The following is an 18,432-nucleotide window of genomic DNA, read 5'->3' as shown; positions in this document are numbered from 1 at the left end:
TGCGGCATCTCTGTTTTGGGTGAGATTGTAATGTTCTTCATTTTTATATGAACTATATTGAATAACTATATTTCATAGAGTATCTAAAGAAGAGGATCATACATATGTGCGAATAACCGTTTATCTAACTGGGTGACTTACCCTGGTTTATAGCAGAAGTACCTACTGCTGCAACGTATGCATTTACCAACCCAAACTTTGTCTTGCGGCCAGTGTGAATTATTTTCAGAATGGTAGCGTCTTTTCCTTTGTAATAACAAGTCAGGTCTCTCTCAAGTGACCCAAATTTAGTGTAACCCGGCCATTGTGGGCCACGTATCCTCTTCCTCCAACGTGTTCTGTGGCTTAGAAGTAAGGGAGTTTTGAACCGACCTGTAACTAGCACAGAAAGCTTACTCAGTTCTCTTTAATTTTGGCTCCTAAGTTTAGGGACCACTCTCCTTTGAGGATAAATATCCAGGAGAGCTCCTACGTCTCTACGTCTCTGGAAACGTTTCTGCACTCTCCACGCTTCTCCAGGGTGTCTACTTCCCGATCGTCCACTTCCTGGTGTCCCCTTCCCCAGTCCTCAGCGCCTGTCACTTGTAAGCCGCTGCCCCTCACCCGCAGGGCCGGTGCGCCCTCCTGCCGCGCTCCCGGCGTATTCCTTTTTGTGGCTTTTGTGGCCTGTGGGTGGGTGGTTAGTTTTCCCCCCTGGACCTCGCCCCCTCCTGCCCATCACTTTCAGCCCTGGGCGGGCCGGGCCGGGCCCGGCCTCCCTCCGGCCCCCACTCACACACCTGCCCCGGCCGCCCGCGCGCCGCGCGCTCCCCGCCCCGCTCCGGAGGCCGCTGCCGGGGGAGCCCCCTCCCTGCCTTCCTTCCTCCCTCGCGCGCCCTCCCCGGCGCGCCTGGCGGCGACCGGCGCTAGCCCTCGCGCAGCGCCCTGTTATTCTGGGTATTGTGTGTAATAAATGTCGGGCCGCCTCACTCTAATCAAGCTCATTACAAATTCTTGCGCGCCCGGGGCCGGAAATCGTGCGCTCCCCCCCTTCCCTCACTCATTCACTAGTTACTTGTCTGGCTGCTTTTTAACTCGCCGCCCCCGCCCCCTCCCCCAATCCCGGCCCTCCAGCCCGGGTTTTAATCCCCATCCCTTTTCCTCCTTCTCCTTGCACCCTGCCCCCCCCCCCCGCGCCTTCCTCCTCCGCTCCTCACCCCTTCCTCCTCCTCTCCCTCCCCCTCCGCCGCCGCCGCCGCCACTTTCTCGCTCGCTCCCGCTCCCCGGACGCGGCGGATGAGCCGGCCCCGCTGGGGAAGGGCTCGGGGCGGCGGCGGGCGGCCGGGAGGAGGCTGCGTGCTCGGGGCTGGGGCTGCGAGCGGGGTGATTTTGTATTAAAATGAGGAGGAGGAAGAAGAGGCAGCCACAGCGGCGGCGGCGGCGGCAGCAGCAGCAGCAGCGGCAGCAGGAGGAGCAGCGGCGCAGAGGGCTGCAGCCCGGGCGGACGCGCGGAGCCGAGCTGGGCACGGCGGCGGTGGCGACAGCGGCCGGGATGAGTCAACTGATAATTTAATGGGGGCAGAGACGGCAGCGAGGGGGAGAGCGAGCGAGCGAGCGAGCGAGGAGAGAGAGAAACAGCCCCGTCCGGGGACTCGCGCTCACACGCACGCACACACACAAACACACACACACACTTCTCCCTGTGCCACCCAGCAACAACCGGCCTCCTCACAACAACAACAGCAACAGCCGCCCTCTAGCCTGCCCGGGGACCGAGCATAAAGCCAGAGCGACTCCAGAGGACGCTTCCCACCCACCCTCTTTCATTTCAGGAAACTCCTGATCAGTTTGGTTGGGGTTTCTGGGTTTCTTTTTTCACAAGTCCTAGTGCCATTGTGGTGCTCGTTGTTTACCTCGGACTCTGGCTGAGTGAGAGCTTGGCGACTTTTTGGGGGGAGGGGAGCGGGGAGTTTGTTGCTGCCGAGGCGGTGGAGGTGGCTGGGGGTGCCTTCTGGTTCTCTTCCTCCTCCCCCCACCCCCGAACCTTCTTTCTCTCTCCCTCACTCAGTCCCTCGGCTCCCCAGACGCACGACAGCCCCGCGTCAATGGGCAGGGAGAGGGTCCTCGGGGCTGTTGTCAGAAAGGGCGACATCAAAAGTGGCATCTTAGTGCCTTTCCGGGGTTTTTTTCGCGGCCCTCTGCCCCCCACCCACGCTGTCCCCCGGTAGATGCCCTCTTTGGTGGTGCGAGGCCGTGGGAAGAAAGTTTAACGTTTGTTAATATCAGTCGCAATTGTTGGGGAGGCGGCGGGGGCGTTCGGAGGAGGGGAGGCCGAGGGGGCCTTTCCCTCCCCGCGTTCTCCGGGGTTATTAGAGAATAACACTGTAAGTGACAGCCAGAAGTAGACTTTCTGTCCTCACACCGGAGAACCCGCCTGAGCAGGAGGGAGGGAGGGAACCGAGAGGTTCCTTTTCCTTTCTGGAGACCTTGTCCGCAGTGATCTCTTTTTCTTTTAAAGAGACTCCTCAGTCACCACCTTGGTTCCCCAACACCACCACAGTGTATAGCTCTTAATGGGTTTTGCTTTGTTTTTATGATCCCCCCCCCCCCAACGAATCACTTGTCAGATCAATTTTATCTTCACCCTCCTCCCCCATCGAAAACCCCATTCTCTGAGGTTAGGCGTTTTACAAACCTTATATGTTGTTTTTCGAATTGTGATTTTTTTTTTTCAACCCTCCTTTCTCCTATGGCTACTCTTCTAGACATTTATTTCTGCCCTTCCCCCGCTTAGGGGGAGGGGGTAGGGGGAGAGAAAATAATACAATTTCAGGGGAAGTCGCCTTCAGGTCTGCTGCCTTTTTTTTTTTTTTTTTTTTAATTAAAAAAAAAAAAAAGACATAGAAAACATCAGTCTTGAACTCCTCTTCAAGAACCCGGCCTGCAAAGGAAATCTCCTTTGTTTTTGTTATTTATATGCTGTCAAGTTTTGAAGTGGTGAGTTTCAGGTCGGTTTTGCTAATTTCACTCCGAAAAACTGCAGTGTTTCTGTTTCTAGATAGTACTTTGCTTCTTTGTCTCTTTAAAAGGTCACCGTGAAAGCTTGGCCTGGATTGTACCGGCCAAATGGAATGGATAAGGGCACAGTCTTCTCTTAAATGTGGTTGTGGGGTTCTGTGGGGGCGAGGGAGGTGATGCAGCCAGGAGCTCATTGAAAAGGATCCTGCATTGCAAAAAATAGGTTATCAAAACCGGAATTCCGTGCTTTTCTTTCCTTTTTTTTTTTTTTTTAAAGGAAATAATTTCTGTGACCGAGTTTGCTGTTTTATTCAGTGCTTTTCCTAAGTGGACTTAGTTTATGGGCTGGGAAATGGGATTTGGAGAAAGTGGCCCGCGTTCTGTGTGCCAGCCAGAGGTTACACTAAAACGCCTTTTAAAATGTGTAACTCGGAAGAAACTCTTGCAGCCTAGCATCTGTTGAGACAACAGTTACTTTCCCTGCCATCAGAACAGGCAGGCCTGGTGGAGGGTTGCTCTTTGCAATTCCAAATTGAGGTTTGGTGAACTTTAGCCTTGGGCATAGAGTTTAAATGAGTAAATTAGGTGTTTTATGTCCATGTAATTTTGCTTCGTAATGTAAAGCTTTTTACAAGATGACTGAGTGTTTAATAGATGCTTATAGGTGGATATTGAAGGACAATTTTGTGTGACCTATATGATGTTTTGATTGTCAATACATTAACTAAATTATAATCTCTCACTTCCATTTGCTGTACAGTTTGTAGTGCTGTTAAGTGTTAAGCTTCATGACTACTTAATATGTTTTGTAGAATCAACTTTGATGCTGTGGTCTATTTTTTTTTTCCTCTTCAGTTGCCCCAAGGGTTAAGGATTTTCTTTTCAAATCGTATGTTTTAAAATTCATCTTCTGCTCTAGGGTAAGGCAACCAATTTCAGAAAAAGCTTGGTATTATAATCCACGTGAAACATTATAAAGACTGTTTTGAATAAGTGAATAATCATTGCTCTCTAATTTTGGCTTTAGACTGCAGTTTAATATAATGGAGAAGAGTAATCTTGATAAAAAGTGGTTAAAAGAGGCACATTTATTGTTAATGAACCTCATAACCAAAAACAGATGGGACCTCGATCAACGGTAAACCTTTAGTTCTTAGCATGCCACCCTAGAGCATAGGGAAAAATAGCCATTATTTTCCAAACTTTATAGTCCTTCAGTTGGAATTCTTAAAACTGCTTTTAAACCTCCCAATTAGCAGTGTCCCCCCATTCACCCCTTTTCTTGGTTATATGGGACAAATAGTCTATAATTAAACAGAGGGGGAAGTGTTTACAGAAAGGCCATTGTAATGCAAGCTGTCTTTCAGCAAATCCAGAGCTAAATAGCTTCGGTGTAATAATTTTTGTTAAAGCACAAGATATGTCGAATCACTAGACAGCTAGGGGAAAGTGGCAGTTACCATATTCTTTCTGGTCTACCTGAATAGGATCTGTTTAGTATTAGTAAATGCCCCACTTCAGGTACCACAAGAGTTCGTAAAATAATTCTACTCACCTGTTCTATCAGCTCTAGTGAGTTTGGTATTGTAATTGCTTTCTTATGAGCAGTGTGAAAATTTATGTCTAATACATAACTGAAAATAACAATCTTAATTTTTTTCTGAAGTTGATAAAGATGTTGACTTCACTGCATACCGAGATTATTTTTCAAAATTGGAGACTGTGTCTTACTGGTATCATCAAGATTTAAAGAGAAAAAAAAAGCGAGTTTAGCACTTCAACCTAAAGTATATATTACAAAGTATTTTAAGGATTTTTGCAATTTAAATTGGTAGCAGCCTCCTATTACTAACGGATACCTACATTTTAACTCTAGAGCATGTGAGTTGTAATGCTTCAGTGCCTGGGATGTTTGAAGAAACTCTACTTCTTCCTGTTTGCTTAGGGGTGAAGTGATCCTATCACATGTTTGACCCAGGACTTGACAAGATCTTTAACAGGTCACTCAACTCTTGAAACTTTGACAGTAGAAAACTTTTTTCTGTGAATTAACCTGTAAAGTGAATGAGGAATTTAAGAAGCAATTGTGTGTTTGCTGCCTTATAGATATATATATATATATGCATATATATTATTTCTCATACAAATTAAAAGATACATAAAAATGTTAACATACATTACCCAACAGACTTAGTTAATATTTTAGATTATGATAATCTTACCATCCTTGATTAAAATGCTATTATATTCTGTAATGAGTTTTTAATTTTTAAAAATGGAGATGACATAATACAATTTGTTTTCTTTCTGGCTAACCTTGTGATAATTTTTTTTTTTTTTTAAGTAAGCCCATTCCCCCCCCCCACACACTTAGTTTTGTTTTAGGTGACAAATTACCTTTTTACTCATATGTGTTGGTACAGTTTCCACAAATTATTCTGTTAATTTGAATGAAAATGTAATGCTGCTATCTAGAAATATGGTAACATCTGCATTATATTATTTCTAGGTAAGCAGTTTTACAAATGCCTTATATTTGTGGAGAGAGAGAACTGGGGTAAAACATTTACATGGGATACAGACACACACACACACACACACACACACACACACACACACACACACACACACACACACACACACACACACACACACCCCCACCCTCCACCACCACCACCACCCACCCAATTATAATATGTCTTCTTTTTAAATCCTGGCAGGTGATCTTTAGAGGGTAACTGAGTATGGATCATTTGAACGAGGCAACTCAGGGGAAAGAACATTCAGAAATGTCTAACAATGTGAGCGATCCGAAGGGTCCACCAGCCAAGATTGCCCGCCTGGAACAGAACGGGAGCCCGCTAGGAAGAGGAAGGCTTGGGAGTACAGGTGCAAAAATGCAGGGAGTGCCTTTAAAACACTCGGGCCATCTGATGAAAACCAACCTTAGGAAAGGTAAATAATTTTGGAAAGCTGCAAACCCTCATGTCTACCCAAGGCCACTTGGTGTGGGAGTAGAGAGGCTGAATATGTCTTTGTATATTCTTTTCCTTGGTTCTCTTTCTGATCGGGAATTAGTTACATTCTTGGCTGCGCTGTCAATCATGTTCTGAAAGGGTAGGCTCTGTGCTTGGGTAGAGCATTTGCTCTGCTATAGACTGGAGTCACTGGACATTTTGGATGATAAAGATTGAATGAAATATGATGGTCTCAGACCTGGCTTCCATTGATACAGTATGATTGTAGGAGAGGATGTATGGGTGGCTTTTGCTTAAACTAACCCTGATTAAGATTAAGGTTATTTGAATACCGCCATAGCTTTTTCAGATTTCTAGTTTGAAGGCTGAGAATGGAGATCTTACATGATAATGATACAAGAGCTTTGTGATGTCTGTTTTTGTGGTGTATACTCTTAGAAACAAATTCATTATTTAGCAGTGAAAAGCCTGCTGATCCTGTTTTTGATTTTTGCTATAATTGGGTGTTCTTGATCAAGGGAGGGTGAATTTAGGCAAGCTTCTGGGGGAGGTTGTATTTTATATTAAATCGATGAAGTTGAGCAACTTGGACTGTGTTGGACATGGTTAGTGTAAATTAGTGTCTGAACTGCTTATAATGTGTGTGTCTCATAACGATCTTTATTTTGTCTCTGAATAACGTGTATGATTCAGATTTTCCTAACATTTGCTGAGCCAAGGGGAAAAATGCCATTTTTTAGCAAGCAAGAATATTAAGCAGATAAAGTTAGAAGGCAGAGGAATTTTCATTGTGTTTGATGCCTAACATTTATCATACAATCATTTATTTTTTCCTTGGTTTGGCGAAAACAAAGAATATATTGATCCTGCAATGAACAGACACAGCAGTCCGTATTGTTAGATCTTTATCTATTAAAAATGGAAAAACAGCACTTCAGCAAATTCTTTGGCCTCTACTCATGATTACCCTATTTATTGATTGTTTGCCAAGAATGTATGCATCTTAAGAAAGCCAGGGGTAAGAGCATTAAAAATATAATTTATTACGGCTTTTCAAACAGACTGCATTAATATTGTACTGTGAAGCACTGGGGCTCTATAAAAAAGACTTTCTGACGCCTGCAAACATATAAGTTCCATAAATTCCTAAATAGGAGATTTCAGCTGTCTCTGGTATTATGTGATATTTGCACAGCAAACTTTAATGCCAGGACAGTTTTAGACAAGGATTCTACAGACTTCACTGCTCCTTATGGCAGACGTGCTGTTTACACAGGCTCATAAACCTTCAGCAAAAGCTTCTAAGACTGCCTTCAGGTTTAAATCATGTGGTATTTTTAGCATTCAGCAGTGACCAGTGCACTCCCCTTTTCATGCTGCAAGGTTACGAAGTTGCTTTAGTTGGAAGTCTCACCAAACGCTAGCACGAATAATCAAGACAGTTCAGAGAAGGCTCCTGTTCAGCATTACCTCCAGTAACAGGAGGGCAGCCGTGACAGTTGGCTAGAAATGTAGCCCCTAGGTTTGTCATTAGCTGATACTATTGTCACTTCATCGATAGACACCTTTATTAACTATAGGGTACCTCTCAGCTTGATCAGTAAAATCCAGAATAAATCCAATATGTTTCACTAGTTCAGAAAGCCTACAATTATTTCAGAGGTCTGAAGGAGCAGCAGGTAGTACAGCTGGCCTGTTCCTCCTTATAAGAGGAAAAAAATCAATGTGTATGTTTTTGTTGTACTCACCCAACTCTTTGAAGACACCAGGACGGGGAGGAGAAACCAGAGTTCAGTACAGTAATTTCACTTCCTGCTCAAATGCCTTTTTTTTTTTTTTTTTTTTGAGTATTGCATTCATAGCGACTTATTTTAAAAAATGCAGTTTAATTGTTGAAGGTTCCCTCTGCTTACTCCAAACAACAGAACTACTAAATGCCTTCTGGTGTCTCCCCCACCCTCCCCCCGACCCCCCCACATGTCTTATTTTTCCTGTGCATGGCTTCTGTTTGACAGGTGCTAGATAAAAATTGTGACTGAGAAGAGAAAGCCCTACTAAGAAAAGAGGGTCAAGTGTTTTTGTTTATTTGTGTAGGAGATTTTGCCAAAGTACCTTCAAGCCAAGGAAGAAATCACCAGTTTGCATATGGCTGTTTTTGCTGTGGTCTCCCCAAGTCTCCTTCTGATCCCTGACGGATTCTCTCTCTGGTATAAAACAGTTGAATGAGTGACAAGAATATTGGCAAGCTCTGCAGCTTGCTTTTTGTGCCTAGCCTGTTGGGTACCTCCGAATGAGTTTGTGAGCTTTTCTAAGTAAACCTAAAGGGGTTTATTTGTCAGAGCTAGAATCTCTTGTGAACAGCTCACTAAAGCTCTGGTGAAGATGCACATGGAGAAAAACGTAGCTGTTTTATTGCCAGCTTTTGTTCAGCAGACACAAGCAAATAGAGAATTTTTAAAGGGCATCTCTGGTGTCAGTAGGAAATCCTGGCTTTGGCTATGGTTGGCATGCACTAGACGTCTTCGGAAGTTGGTAGGATTCTGTGAGACCAGAGGGCAGAGCTTATAGAGGCATTAATGTTGTAGGACTAATTGGGGATCCTGGGTGCCCTGTTAAAGTAACCCTTGTCATCATTTATGCTAAAGATGATACCCTCCTGGCAGTTTGCCACAGCACAGCTCAGATGCATCTGCTTTTAACCCTTTTCCGTTTATCACTGTAAGTCTGACAGTGCGCTGCGTAAACACCTTGAGCACCACGGCATTGCGTGATTTCAGTTTCTAGAAGGCTCTTTTCTGACAGTGGGGTGGCCCGTGCTTATTAATGATCTGGCTACTGAGTTATTCCATTGGGTTAAAGTAAATAAAGAGAGAGCACATCAAAATCTATGCAGAATCCTTTATCCCAGTATGACCTGATGAGGCCAGTTTCCTTTTCTCTCCCTCATTTTTATCCCATTTACTATAACAAGATTGTTCATTTTAAAGACATATGGTTGCTGTAATATCTTTTTAGTCAGGTAGATTAAATGAGTAGCCATAAAAATGAATCATATTTATCTGCTTTATGCACATACTGAGATAGTCTTATTATTAGCATCAGTTTGGTTAAGTTTTGCATTTCTTTTCTGGAACCAGTTAGAGTAAATAATCTGAAAGGGGTAGAGAATGATAATAATTTTCTAGTCAAAGGTAATTTGAGAATTGGACACAAACAGGAAAAGTTTAATATTAACAAAATGGTGTAGGGAGCTTGAAGGTAGCTTCCCCTGAAGCTAAACTGGAGCGGGTTACGTTTGTGTACCACTCACAGCAGATCAAACACGACACACTTCTCCCTCATCAGCATTAGTATTTCATCAGGAAGGTAAGTCTGCAGTCCTGGATTTTGGAAAAGGTGCCATTAAAGTTAGAGCAGTGTTCAAGTTATCTGAGAACCAAGTTCACGTTCTGTTTAGGTATTTCTCTTTTAACTTAAAAAAAAAAAAAAATAAGAGGAGAGAGAGGATGTATATATTCTCTTTGTGTGCCTGTACCTCTATTTCTATTGCCCTGTCTGCCTGGGAAGCAGAGTCTCCCTGTTTCTCACTGTTGTGAAGATTTATTTTCATGGCATAGCCCCCCCGCCCCCATCACCCGACGCTGCTCCCACCACCCCAGTCTGTATTTCTGAAGACCGTTGGTTTGCATCTCTGTTTTTTCCGTTTTTTTTTTTTTTTTTTTTTTTTGATAGGAACTATGCTACCAGTTTTTTGCGTAGTGGAACACTATGAAAACGCCATTGAATATGACTGTAAGGAGGAGCACGCAGAGTTTGTGTTGGTGCGAAAGGATATGCTTTTCAACCAGCTGATAGAAATGGCACTGCTGTCCTTGGGTTACTCGCATAGCTCTGCTGCTCAGGCCAAAGGTAAATAACGCACGTGTGGAGTTGGAAAAATGGCTCGCCATCCTTTGTTTACCTTGCAGAGAAAGCACTGGATATTTTTATTCCAAGCACTGTGGAGCCCGTGTTTTATCTTGGTTCCTTATAGACTGTGGCTTTAAAAAATTGGCTTAATTCGGTTTGGTTTAGTTAACACACATTTTGCTCATGTGGAATGTCGAGGTAGATTTTTTTTTTTTAAATTACTTCAGCTGAGTCATTAGTATGCTTATTGACCTTAATAATCTCCTCCACTGAGGACCCACAAGGAAGTGAGGAGCGTATCTGAGCAGATGGACTGTTGAGAGTCAATTTGCATTTATGACTGAATATCTAGTTCTGTTTCTTTTATTCTGTTTCTGATGGTTTTATGGGCTGTAAAGTATTTTTCAATGCTGATTCCCACTGCAATAGAGAATCTTATCTAAATCGTAAAGCCATTTAAAACTGGTTCAGCGATGTCTTATTAGAACTTCCTCTAAGTTAGGAAAATGTGGCCTTAATGCATAGGTTTTATTGATGGGACTTGATTTCCAAAATAATAAACCACCCTACTGTCATTTACATAATTTCACAATTTGGAAAGCTAAACTGTGACTATTTTCATTGACCTGCCTTTTAGAGGGAAGGGAATCGTTCAGACAGAAATAACAATATGGCTTGCGGCGGGGGCCATGGGGGGGGGAAGCAGAACAACTTTTTACTGGATTATTATCTGCAGGGTGGAGTATTTGGTGACATATTCTCTTTATCTGGAATAGGGCTAATCCAGGTTGGGAAGTGGAATCCAGTCCCTCTGTCTTATGTGACAGACGCCCCTGATGCGACAGTAGCAGATATGCTTCAAGACGTGTATCACGTGGTCACGTTGAAAATTCAGTTACACAGGTGAGTCAAGACAGCAGTTCCGGGGTGGAAAGCTCTACTTCTCTGGTCTTTTGAAGTAAAGTATCTCTGGCCAGCCTTAAACGTTTATTCCCCCTAGAACGGTGATTAACCCTCCGAATGGTTAATCCAAAAGGATTCTGTTACCTCACCCCTTCTGCTCTTTTTCCCCTAACTTCCGTGCATTCTTGAAAAGCAACGGCCACCCCCCCCCCGGCCCCCATATTTGTAGGCTCACGAAGGCTATCACAAGACAAGACTTTCTACATTTAGTCCATTAAATGATGCATTACAAGAAGGCATTTTACATAAAGTTTACTTAAGAGAAAAATATTTTTGCATATCATGAACACTGCCATCTGTGTACATTTCGTGAAAGAATGCCTTCCTCACAATTGCCACAATCTTACTGATTTATATATATATATATTTAACCTTTTGCTTCGTCTGAACAGAGTCCTGAAAGGAAAACAGTTGATCCGTTGATGCTTTTCACGGCAGGTCGTGAGCAGGCAGCACACCTTAAATTGCCTTCCCGAGCGCATCAGAGCAGGAAGGTAGAAGTAACGCGAAGGAATAGCCACCACAGGCAGCTGATGTATAATTCATGCATCGATACAGCAGATGTGTTGTATAAAGTAATTAACTAATCGGAACAATCAGGAGACCGAGAGCAATCTCCAGATGCATCTGTTTGATGCGCAAAATGAAATCTGTCTGTCTTAAAGGAATGTTCTGCAGCAGGATGCAATCTTGTAATAATCCCCTTTCTAATCTATGTCTCAAATAGTTGCCCCAAACTGGAAGACTTGCCTCCCGAACAATGGTCGCACACCACAGTAAGGAACGCTCTGAAGGACTTACTGAAAGATATGAATCAGAGTTCGTTGGCCAAGGAGTGCCCCCTTTCACAGGTACTTAGCAGAGCATGTGATAAATAATAAAACATCATGGGCAGCCCTGATGGGAGGTTTGATGGGGCTCCACAGTCTAAAGCAACTGGTATCCGAAGCAAGAATCTGCCAGAAATGCAAAGTGACTTGACCACTGGTGACCTTTGAAAATGTGCTCAATTCATTCTGAACAGTGCCTTTACGCTTCTTCTCCCTTGGGGAGAAGAACGAAGGACTGTTGACAGGAAAAACTGTTCAGTGGAAGACTGCTCTGGCTAGTTTTTAGATTCCTCTTCCAAGCGCTCTAAGCATGGTAGCTACCTTCTAGGCACCTTTATTTAAGAAGCAGTAAAGATTGGTACAACCTCCACGAAGCTTCCGTGAGTGGGAATGATGATATAAGCGTAACGTAGGGTATAAAACTCTGCCATGCCATCTGAATTAAATAAGAGCACTGTTCTAGGATGCTGTGTTTGTTACAAAAAATGAAAATGTTTAGCAAAAATAATCAGAAAAACAAGAACAGAAATCTGTTACCTGTAACGAAAGGTTGAGTAGTTCCTATTTGGTCAGGATTTTGAAACCAGTTATGTGGCATTGTTTTACTGTTTTTTTTTTTTTAAGTAAAATCTTAATGTTTTTTTGAGATGTGTGTCATACCATCCGATATTTTTGAAACAAAACACAGATTTACTATTATACTTGATTTTTTAGAGTGAGTTCTGTTGGAGGGCAACCAAAACTCTAGGTAGAGATTGCTACTATTTGGAAATTTAAAGCCAAACATTGTTTTGATAATACTCAGCTGATTGCAAATAAAAAGGAAAGAAAAAGGATGCTGTGAACCTGTTGTTAATGGGCTGCTTGTGTGGTCACCACGTAAGTGTGTTATAATGCCTTATCTCAGTGCCCAGCTCCATTTTGGGTGCTTCCGTGATACAGTAAAGCCCTGGCCTAGCCAGATTTTTACTGATTTTAAAGTTTTTCTTTTAATTAGATTTTAAAATGTAATTCTGAGTATTAGCCTGTCAGTCATTTGAACTTGAACTGTATGACTCTGCTGTAAACATTTCTGCATCTGAGATAAGGCCCTAGTTTTAAAATGTATTTCGAAAGGGGATGCTTGTGGAGATACTGGGTATCTTTGAAACAAAGTTTGTTACTTTTGTTACTGTTTCAGGGAAACTCCATGCATTTTAAGCTTTGTTACATTGCAGTCCAACAGCTTTACTTTGAAATTTGCTAGCAATTTTAGAATGAAGCAAATGAATTAAGTGTAGGATTGATAATAACTTTCTGTATTCTAAAGTAAGCTATAAATAGTCATATCTAAATAGTCGCTGCATTGGTAAGTGTACATTTCTTGAAATTCAGAGCAAAATATTTTTGTCATTTCAGTTACACCTTCAGCTAATCTCCTCTGTCCTCCCTCTCTTGCCCTGGGAGTAGAGAAGGTGTGAATTTATAACCATTGAATAGAAGTGATTTAAATTAATTAAACACAGTTAAATCAATAGGATGATAAAATGAAGCAGGGGTGGCTCTTATATCTGGGACTTCGGTTTTGCGGGTAACTGTAGTTAGCATGTCACTTGATTACCTGGCATTTGAAAATTTGGAATGTCCCAGAGATAAACTTTTTTTTTTTTTGACTCAAAGTTGGAACATATATAAATACCCTGCATAGGAATCTCATCAGTCTTCATGTTACTAAATTTCCCATTGATTTAGAAAATAAATTTGAGCAAAGACTTAAGGCATTTACTGTGAGATGGAGACAAGTCTCCTAGTACCAATATTTATTGGTACAGGCAGTGAGAACTACTTGTTAAATGACATCGACATCCACATTCAGCCAATGGGCGCTACCTCACTGTAGCTTATAAATATAATTGTGAATTTACTTACTGTTATCATGGGAAATGTATTGAATGCAGACAATTATAACATTAGACAGAATGGCAAGAAAAAAAATTTTGAGACTTGATTTTGGAGTCATACATTGTCGCATTTCTGTAGCGAGGCCTTCAGAAGAAACCTGAGGCCACATGTGGCTGGAGACCCCACTGTGATGATGTAAGTGATGGAGCTGGGCTGTAACTTCAACTTCGGTTATAATTATAATCTTCCTTTCTTTAAAAAAAAAAAAAAACATTATTTGAAAATACGTGTCGCTTAGCAGTGGCAGCAGTTATTTGAAATTAATTTAATATTACGAGGAAAATTTCACTTCTTCTCTCAGTGAGGGGGGATTGCATTTTGCTACATCATCTCCTATTTCTTTCTTTAGAACGAATCCATGAATCTCATACTCAGCTCAGAATGTTTTAATTATGAACTATTTTCCATTTGCTTCTGTATTATTTTTTCCTCCCTCTAAAGTTCTCAGTTAAAGATGAGAAATGCAGACTCCCTAAGGCCTAAGCCCAAAATACATACTAAGCGTGACAAAACTACTTTCTCCTCTGTGATTGAGATTTGGTGATGAAGATGCTGTGGTGAAAAATGCCTGGCAAATAAACATTGCCTTGGTCTTAGCCAAAGTGGGACCTAACACCAAGAAATGCCAAGTATTAAGGCTTTTTTTCTCTCCTCCATGGAGTTTTGATTCGTTCCTATGAGAACTTTTAGCCTAAAATTCAACATAACACATTCTGCTCTACATTAAGATTTTGCTTTGTCTAGTATGATAAAATACACTAGTAGCAAGTACGGCTACCAAAAAACCAAACCCATTTGTTGAGTCGATTCCTATTCATAGTGACCCTATAGGATAGAAGAGAACAGCCCCATAGGGTTTCCAAGGAGCAGCTGGTGGATTCAAACTGCTGACCTTTTGGTTAGCAGCCTGAGCCCTTAACCACTGTGCCACCAGGGCTCCAAGGATGGCTACAGGGCTCCTAAATACTATGTTTAGCAGAAAGTCCACCTTGTGTGCAAATAGATTTCCACGACAGAGCAGAGGCCAGGAGCACTGCTTGAAGACAAAGCCACCAGGCATTTGGGAGAGTATTTGGCCAGCCTTATTTCCAAAGCCCTTAGGAAGTTTCTCCAAAACTTGCTAAGCAAATGTACAGTTGAACTTGGATTCTTAGAACTAGAAGGAATTACCTTTCCGGATTCTTCATTTGTCAGATGAAGGAGCCAGTGTCTCTAGAGATTAAAGTCAAAATACTGGTTAGTAACTGACCTTTGAGTGCTGATGTGCTAAGTCTATGTTCTTGGAGACCTGATGGCACAGTGGTTGAGAGCTACGACTGCTGACCAAAAGGTGGGCAGTTCAAATCCACTAGCCACTCCTCGGAAATACTATGGGGCATTTCTTCTCTGTCCTGTAGGCTTGCTATGAGTTGTGATGGACTCAACGGCAATGGGTTTATGTCCTTTCCTAATGATAAGTTTTAAAGTAAGTGTTGATTTTAAAATGAATACTTTTTTTTTTTTGGTGGAATAATGTTTTCTTTGATAATATTTGCAAGGTGTTCTCCAGCTGCAGAAATTCCATAAGTGGGCATGTGGTGTGATTTACAGCTTATACCTGTATTTCTGTTACTGCTTTCCTATCATAAATCTGCCCAAATAGATCGACATGCATTTATTAGCTTCTTTGTACCACGTGTTTGTTTATTTTTGTAAAACGGTTCCAAGACATAAATGCTTAGCTCATTATAGATTTGAGGTTGGCTGTTTTGTTGTTATTTTTTGATTTTTCAGTGGATGTGGTTAGATGAGTTGGATATTGTATTCTAAGGAGAGAATAAAGTCTGACTTGAGGACAAGACGCCTTTAGTCATGAAAACCTTGAGGGTATGGATTTGGGAGATAAATTGGGAGTGAAAAAATAAACAGTTTGCTTTACACTAAAATATTTAATTTCGATGCTGAGTTTTCCCTGAAGTTTTAGAAATTGAATTTAAACACTGGATAAATATATTTTCAGTCTGTTTCAGGGATAGATTTATTTTGTTAAAAGTACTGTAAGTAAAAGGTCAGTTAGTACTTCTACCCGCCTAATGCCTTCCTTCTAAAAATGTTTAGGTAAAATATTCCTGAGAGATTTTAATCTGATATGTGCATTTTTTACACACACGTACACAAAAACATACACAAGCATGTGTGCACACATGAACATACATCAAACAGCTTTCACATTTTTAAAGCAGTGATTATTTTCTGTTTCACTTCCCACTTAGGGAAAAAGTATCTCCAAGCCCAAATCCTATATAAAACCCTATATAGATATATATTCATATATTCATTCAAAACTGTCTTGGCAGTCTACTGTGTGCCAGGCATCCTATTTTCTGTGTAGTAGTAAGGATGACACATCTTAAAAATTGAAATATTAGTAGTCAACTGTCATTTAGTGCTTTTGACGTACCATAAATTCTTCTATCACCCTAAGGAGTACATAGCTTTTTCTCCCCATTTTCAAAGGAGGCACTGGAGGCACGGAAGGGTTAACTGAGTGCCCGTGGTTACATAGCTGGTGAAAGAGAAGAGCAGGAATTCATAGATGTGTTGATAAAGGAAGTTAAAAAAAAAAAAAGGTATCTTTCACAAATTAAATTGGTATCTTTTATAAAATTTCTTTGACTTCTCTAAAGTACTTGTTGTTTTCCATTTGTGTTTCTTCTTACTACTAGAATTTTTCTTTAATGTGTTTTTGTCTGTGTGTGTCTCGCTCTGATTTTGTTCTTTGTACATTGATTTCTAAAGTACCATCGTTGGGTGACTCTTATTTAGGGCATCAAAGGGTGATTTAGATCACAGGGCCTGACTTCTGGGATAATCTGGCCTTTGGAAGTTGAAAAACAGCTCTGTGACACTCACTTCTCTTCCCTGTCCTCTCACAACAATCCAGATCCCTAGGTATAATCGTGCCAACAGTCAGTTGTTTGAACGCCAAGAGAATGTTAGGCATTTTCATTGGGAATAGTGAGCGATTGAATTCCGCCATCTACTTGAAAGTCTATACCTTAGTCATCGGACTGACCTGCTGTGATGGATGTAACTGGTAACTCCATTTAAAAACAGTTTTCCATTTGGGAAATACTTGTAGGATTTTGGACTTGCCCCTTCCCAGTATAAAATTATAAATCTTGTTGTTAAACATTGAGTATTTCGAGGAAAAGCCAGCCCCCCGTGTGGGATCTTTTCTTCTTAGAAGTACAAAACTTTTCCTAGTCCTTATCCCACCGACCGTGGGAATCTGAGATGAACAAAAGTCTGCCTACTTTGCCAGGCACTGAAGTACTTGATATTCATCAGGTATGATTGTATTATTATGACTTTCAGCTACTGTATTAATGGCAAGATTCATAAAGGAAATGGGAATCCAGTCTTATGTGGGCAGAGGTGGGAATTGTTAAACTTAACACCAAATATTTTTTCTACACCCTCCTTTTTGAGCCATTTTTAGTGACATCATCTTGGTCCCTCTCTCAACACAGACGGTGAGATATTTGCTCTGTGTTAATATTAAATATATTTAATCCACCATCGAAGTGTCCACCAAATTGCAGGTTTTCTTTTTTGCATCACATATATCAGGCTCGGTTTTAGCTGATTTAGAAACCATAAGAATTTTACTTTAGTTGAATGGTTAGCTCTCTGTGACCTTGCCAATGCATTAATCACAAAAAACCAAACTTAATAAAGCATCTGACTTAAAATGGATTGATCCCAAATATTTTATAGCCACTGTCTTTTCACAGTGATAAAACATAAAAGAGTTTAAGCCAGGCCAATTTAGAGAGTGCTTAACATTGTGTAAGTACTTCATTTTCACTTAATAGGTTTTTACCTATGCTTTGTTTTAGATCTGAACTGGTTTCCTTTGACCTCAAAATCACTAATGCAAGGAAAATTACCATATCATGAGAGCATCCCCCCACCTTTTTTTTTTCCTTCTGATGCACAGAATAATAAATACTGCCAAGGCTTAGGAGTAGACATGGCCAGAGAGAAAGCCTATTAGATGCTATTTTCTAATTGTTCAAAAAAAGTCAACCAAAGCATGCTAATCAAACTGATTTCTTTGCCCAAACAGAACCAGTTGATGAGTGCTTTTGAGTGTCGTTTTTTTTTTTGCAGTTAGGGTCGCTATGAGTCAGAATCGACTGGATGGCACTGGGTTTTTTTTTTTTTTTTTTTTGCAGTAACTACTTAAATTTCAGGGTGGCCTTTATCTAGATTGGTTTTCTAAACCTGCTGCTTTATTTCATTCCAGGTTTCGGCCCCAAACAAACGCACAAACCAAACTCCTAAATGCAGAATAATCCAAACAAACAGATAGACACACCCAATTCCCCCACCCCCACCCCCACCTCATTGGTAACTGGTTGATTGTAACAGGCTCTGAGTGTAAAAAACTGGAGAGGGCCTTTAACATAACGGGAGAGAGCCTGCAGCGGCTTTACTCCCTGGCACCGCCGCTCATTACCAATTGAAGGAAGGAACGCTCTGGCTGTTGGGACTTTTAAATCTAGACTTAAAAGTTCTTTGTTCTGTTGAGCATTTTTAAAATGATTCTATTAGGAATTGTATGTGCTTCAGTTTTAATTTTAACTCATAATGATTGTAATGCACCCTGGGATGCTTGCACGAAGGCCGCTACAGAAATATAAGATTGGATGGGGTGCCAATATGCAGTATTATTATGGGGTGCTGGAGTTGGAAGGAAACCCTGGTGGCGTAGTGGTTAAGTGCTACGGCTGCTAACCAAAGGGTTGGCACTTCGAATCCGCCAGGTG

At 41.5% G+C, this 18,432-nt stretch overlaps 1 protein-coding gene across 15 annotated transcripts in view; it reads left to right on the top strand.

Moving 5' to 3' along the window:
* SATB1 (SATB homeobox 1) overlaps positions 1-18,432 on the top strand; it is a 109,287-nt gene that overhangs the window by 19,253 nt on the left and 71,602 nt on the right. For 4 of the 15 annotated variants that reach the window (XM_023554927.2, XM_064277353.1, XM_023554928.2 and 1 more), the window contains 4 exons: positions 5,718-5,952; positions 9,708-9,884; positions 10,661-10,787; positions 11,575-11,698. In XM_023554927.2, the coding sequence (XP_023410695.1) occupies positions 5,742-5,952; positions 9,708-9,884; positions 10,661-10,787; positions 11,575-11,698 (639 nt within the window). In that variant the 5' untranslated portion in view covers positions 5,718-5,741. Of the gene's footprint in view, positions 1-1,481; positions 2,977-3,280; positions 4,998-5,717; positions 5,953-9,707; positions 9,885-10,660; positions 10,788-11,574; positions 11,699-18,432 lie in introns of those variants that run through there. The other 11 variants (XM_023554932.2, XM_023554931.2, XM_023554926.2 and 8 more) reach the window with 10 other exon arrangements.

Source organism: Loxodonta africana, chromosome 27, assembly GCF_030014295.1.
Source record: "Loxodonta africana isolate mLoxAfr1 chromosome 27, mLoxAfr1.hap2, whole genome shotgun sequence".
NCBI classification, from domain to species: domain Eukaryota; kingdom Metazoa; phylum Chordata; class Mammalia; order Proboscidea; family Elephantidae; genus Loxodonta; species Loxodonta africana.
The sequence above is the reverse complement of the archived record's forward strand: the minus strand, read 5'-3'. Positions and strand labels throughout refer to the sequence as shown.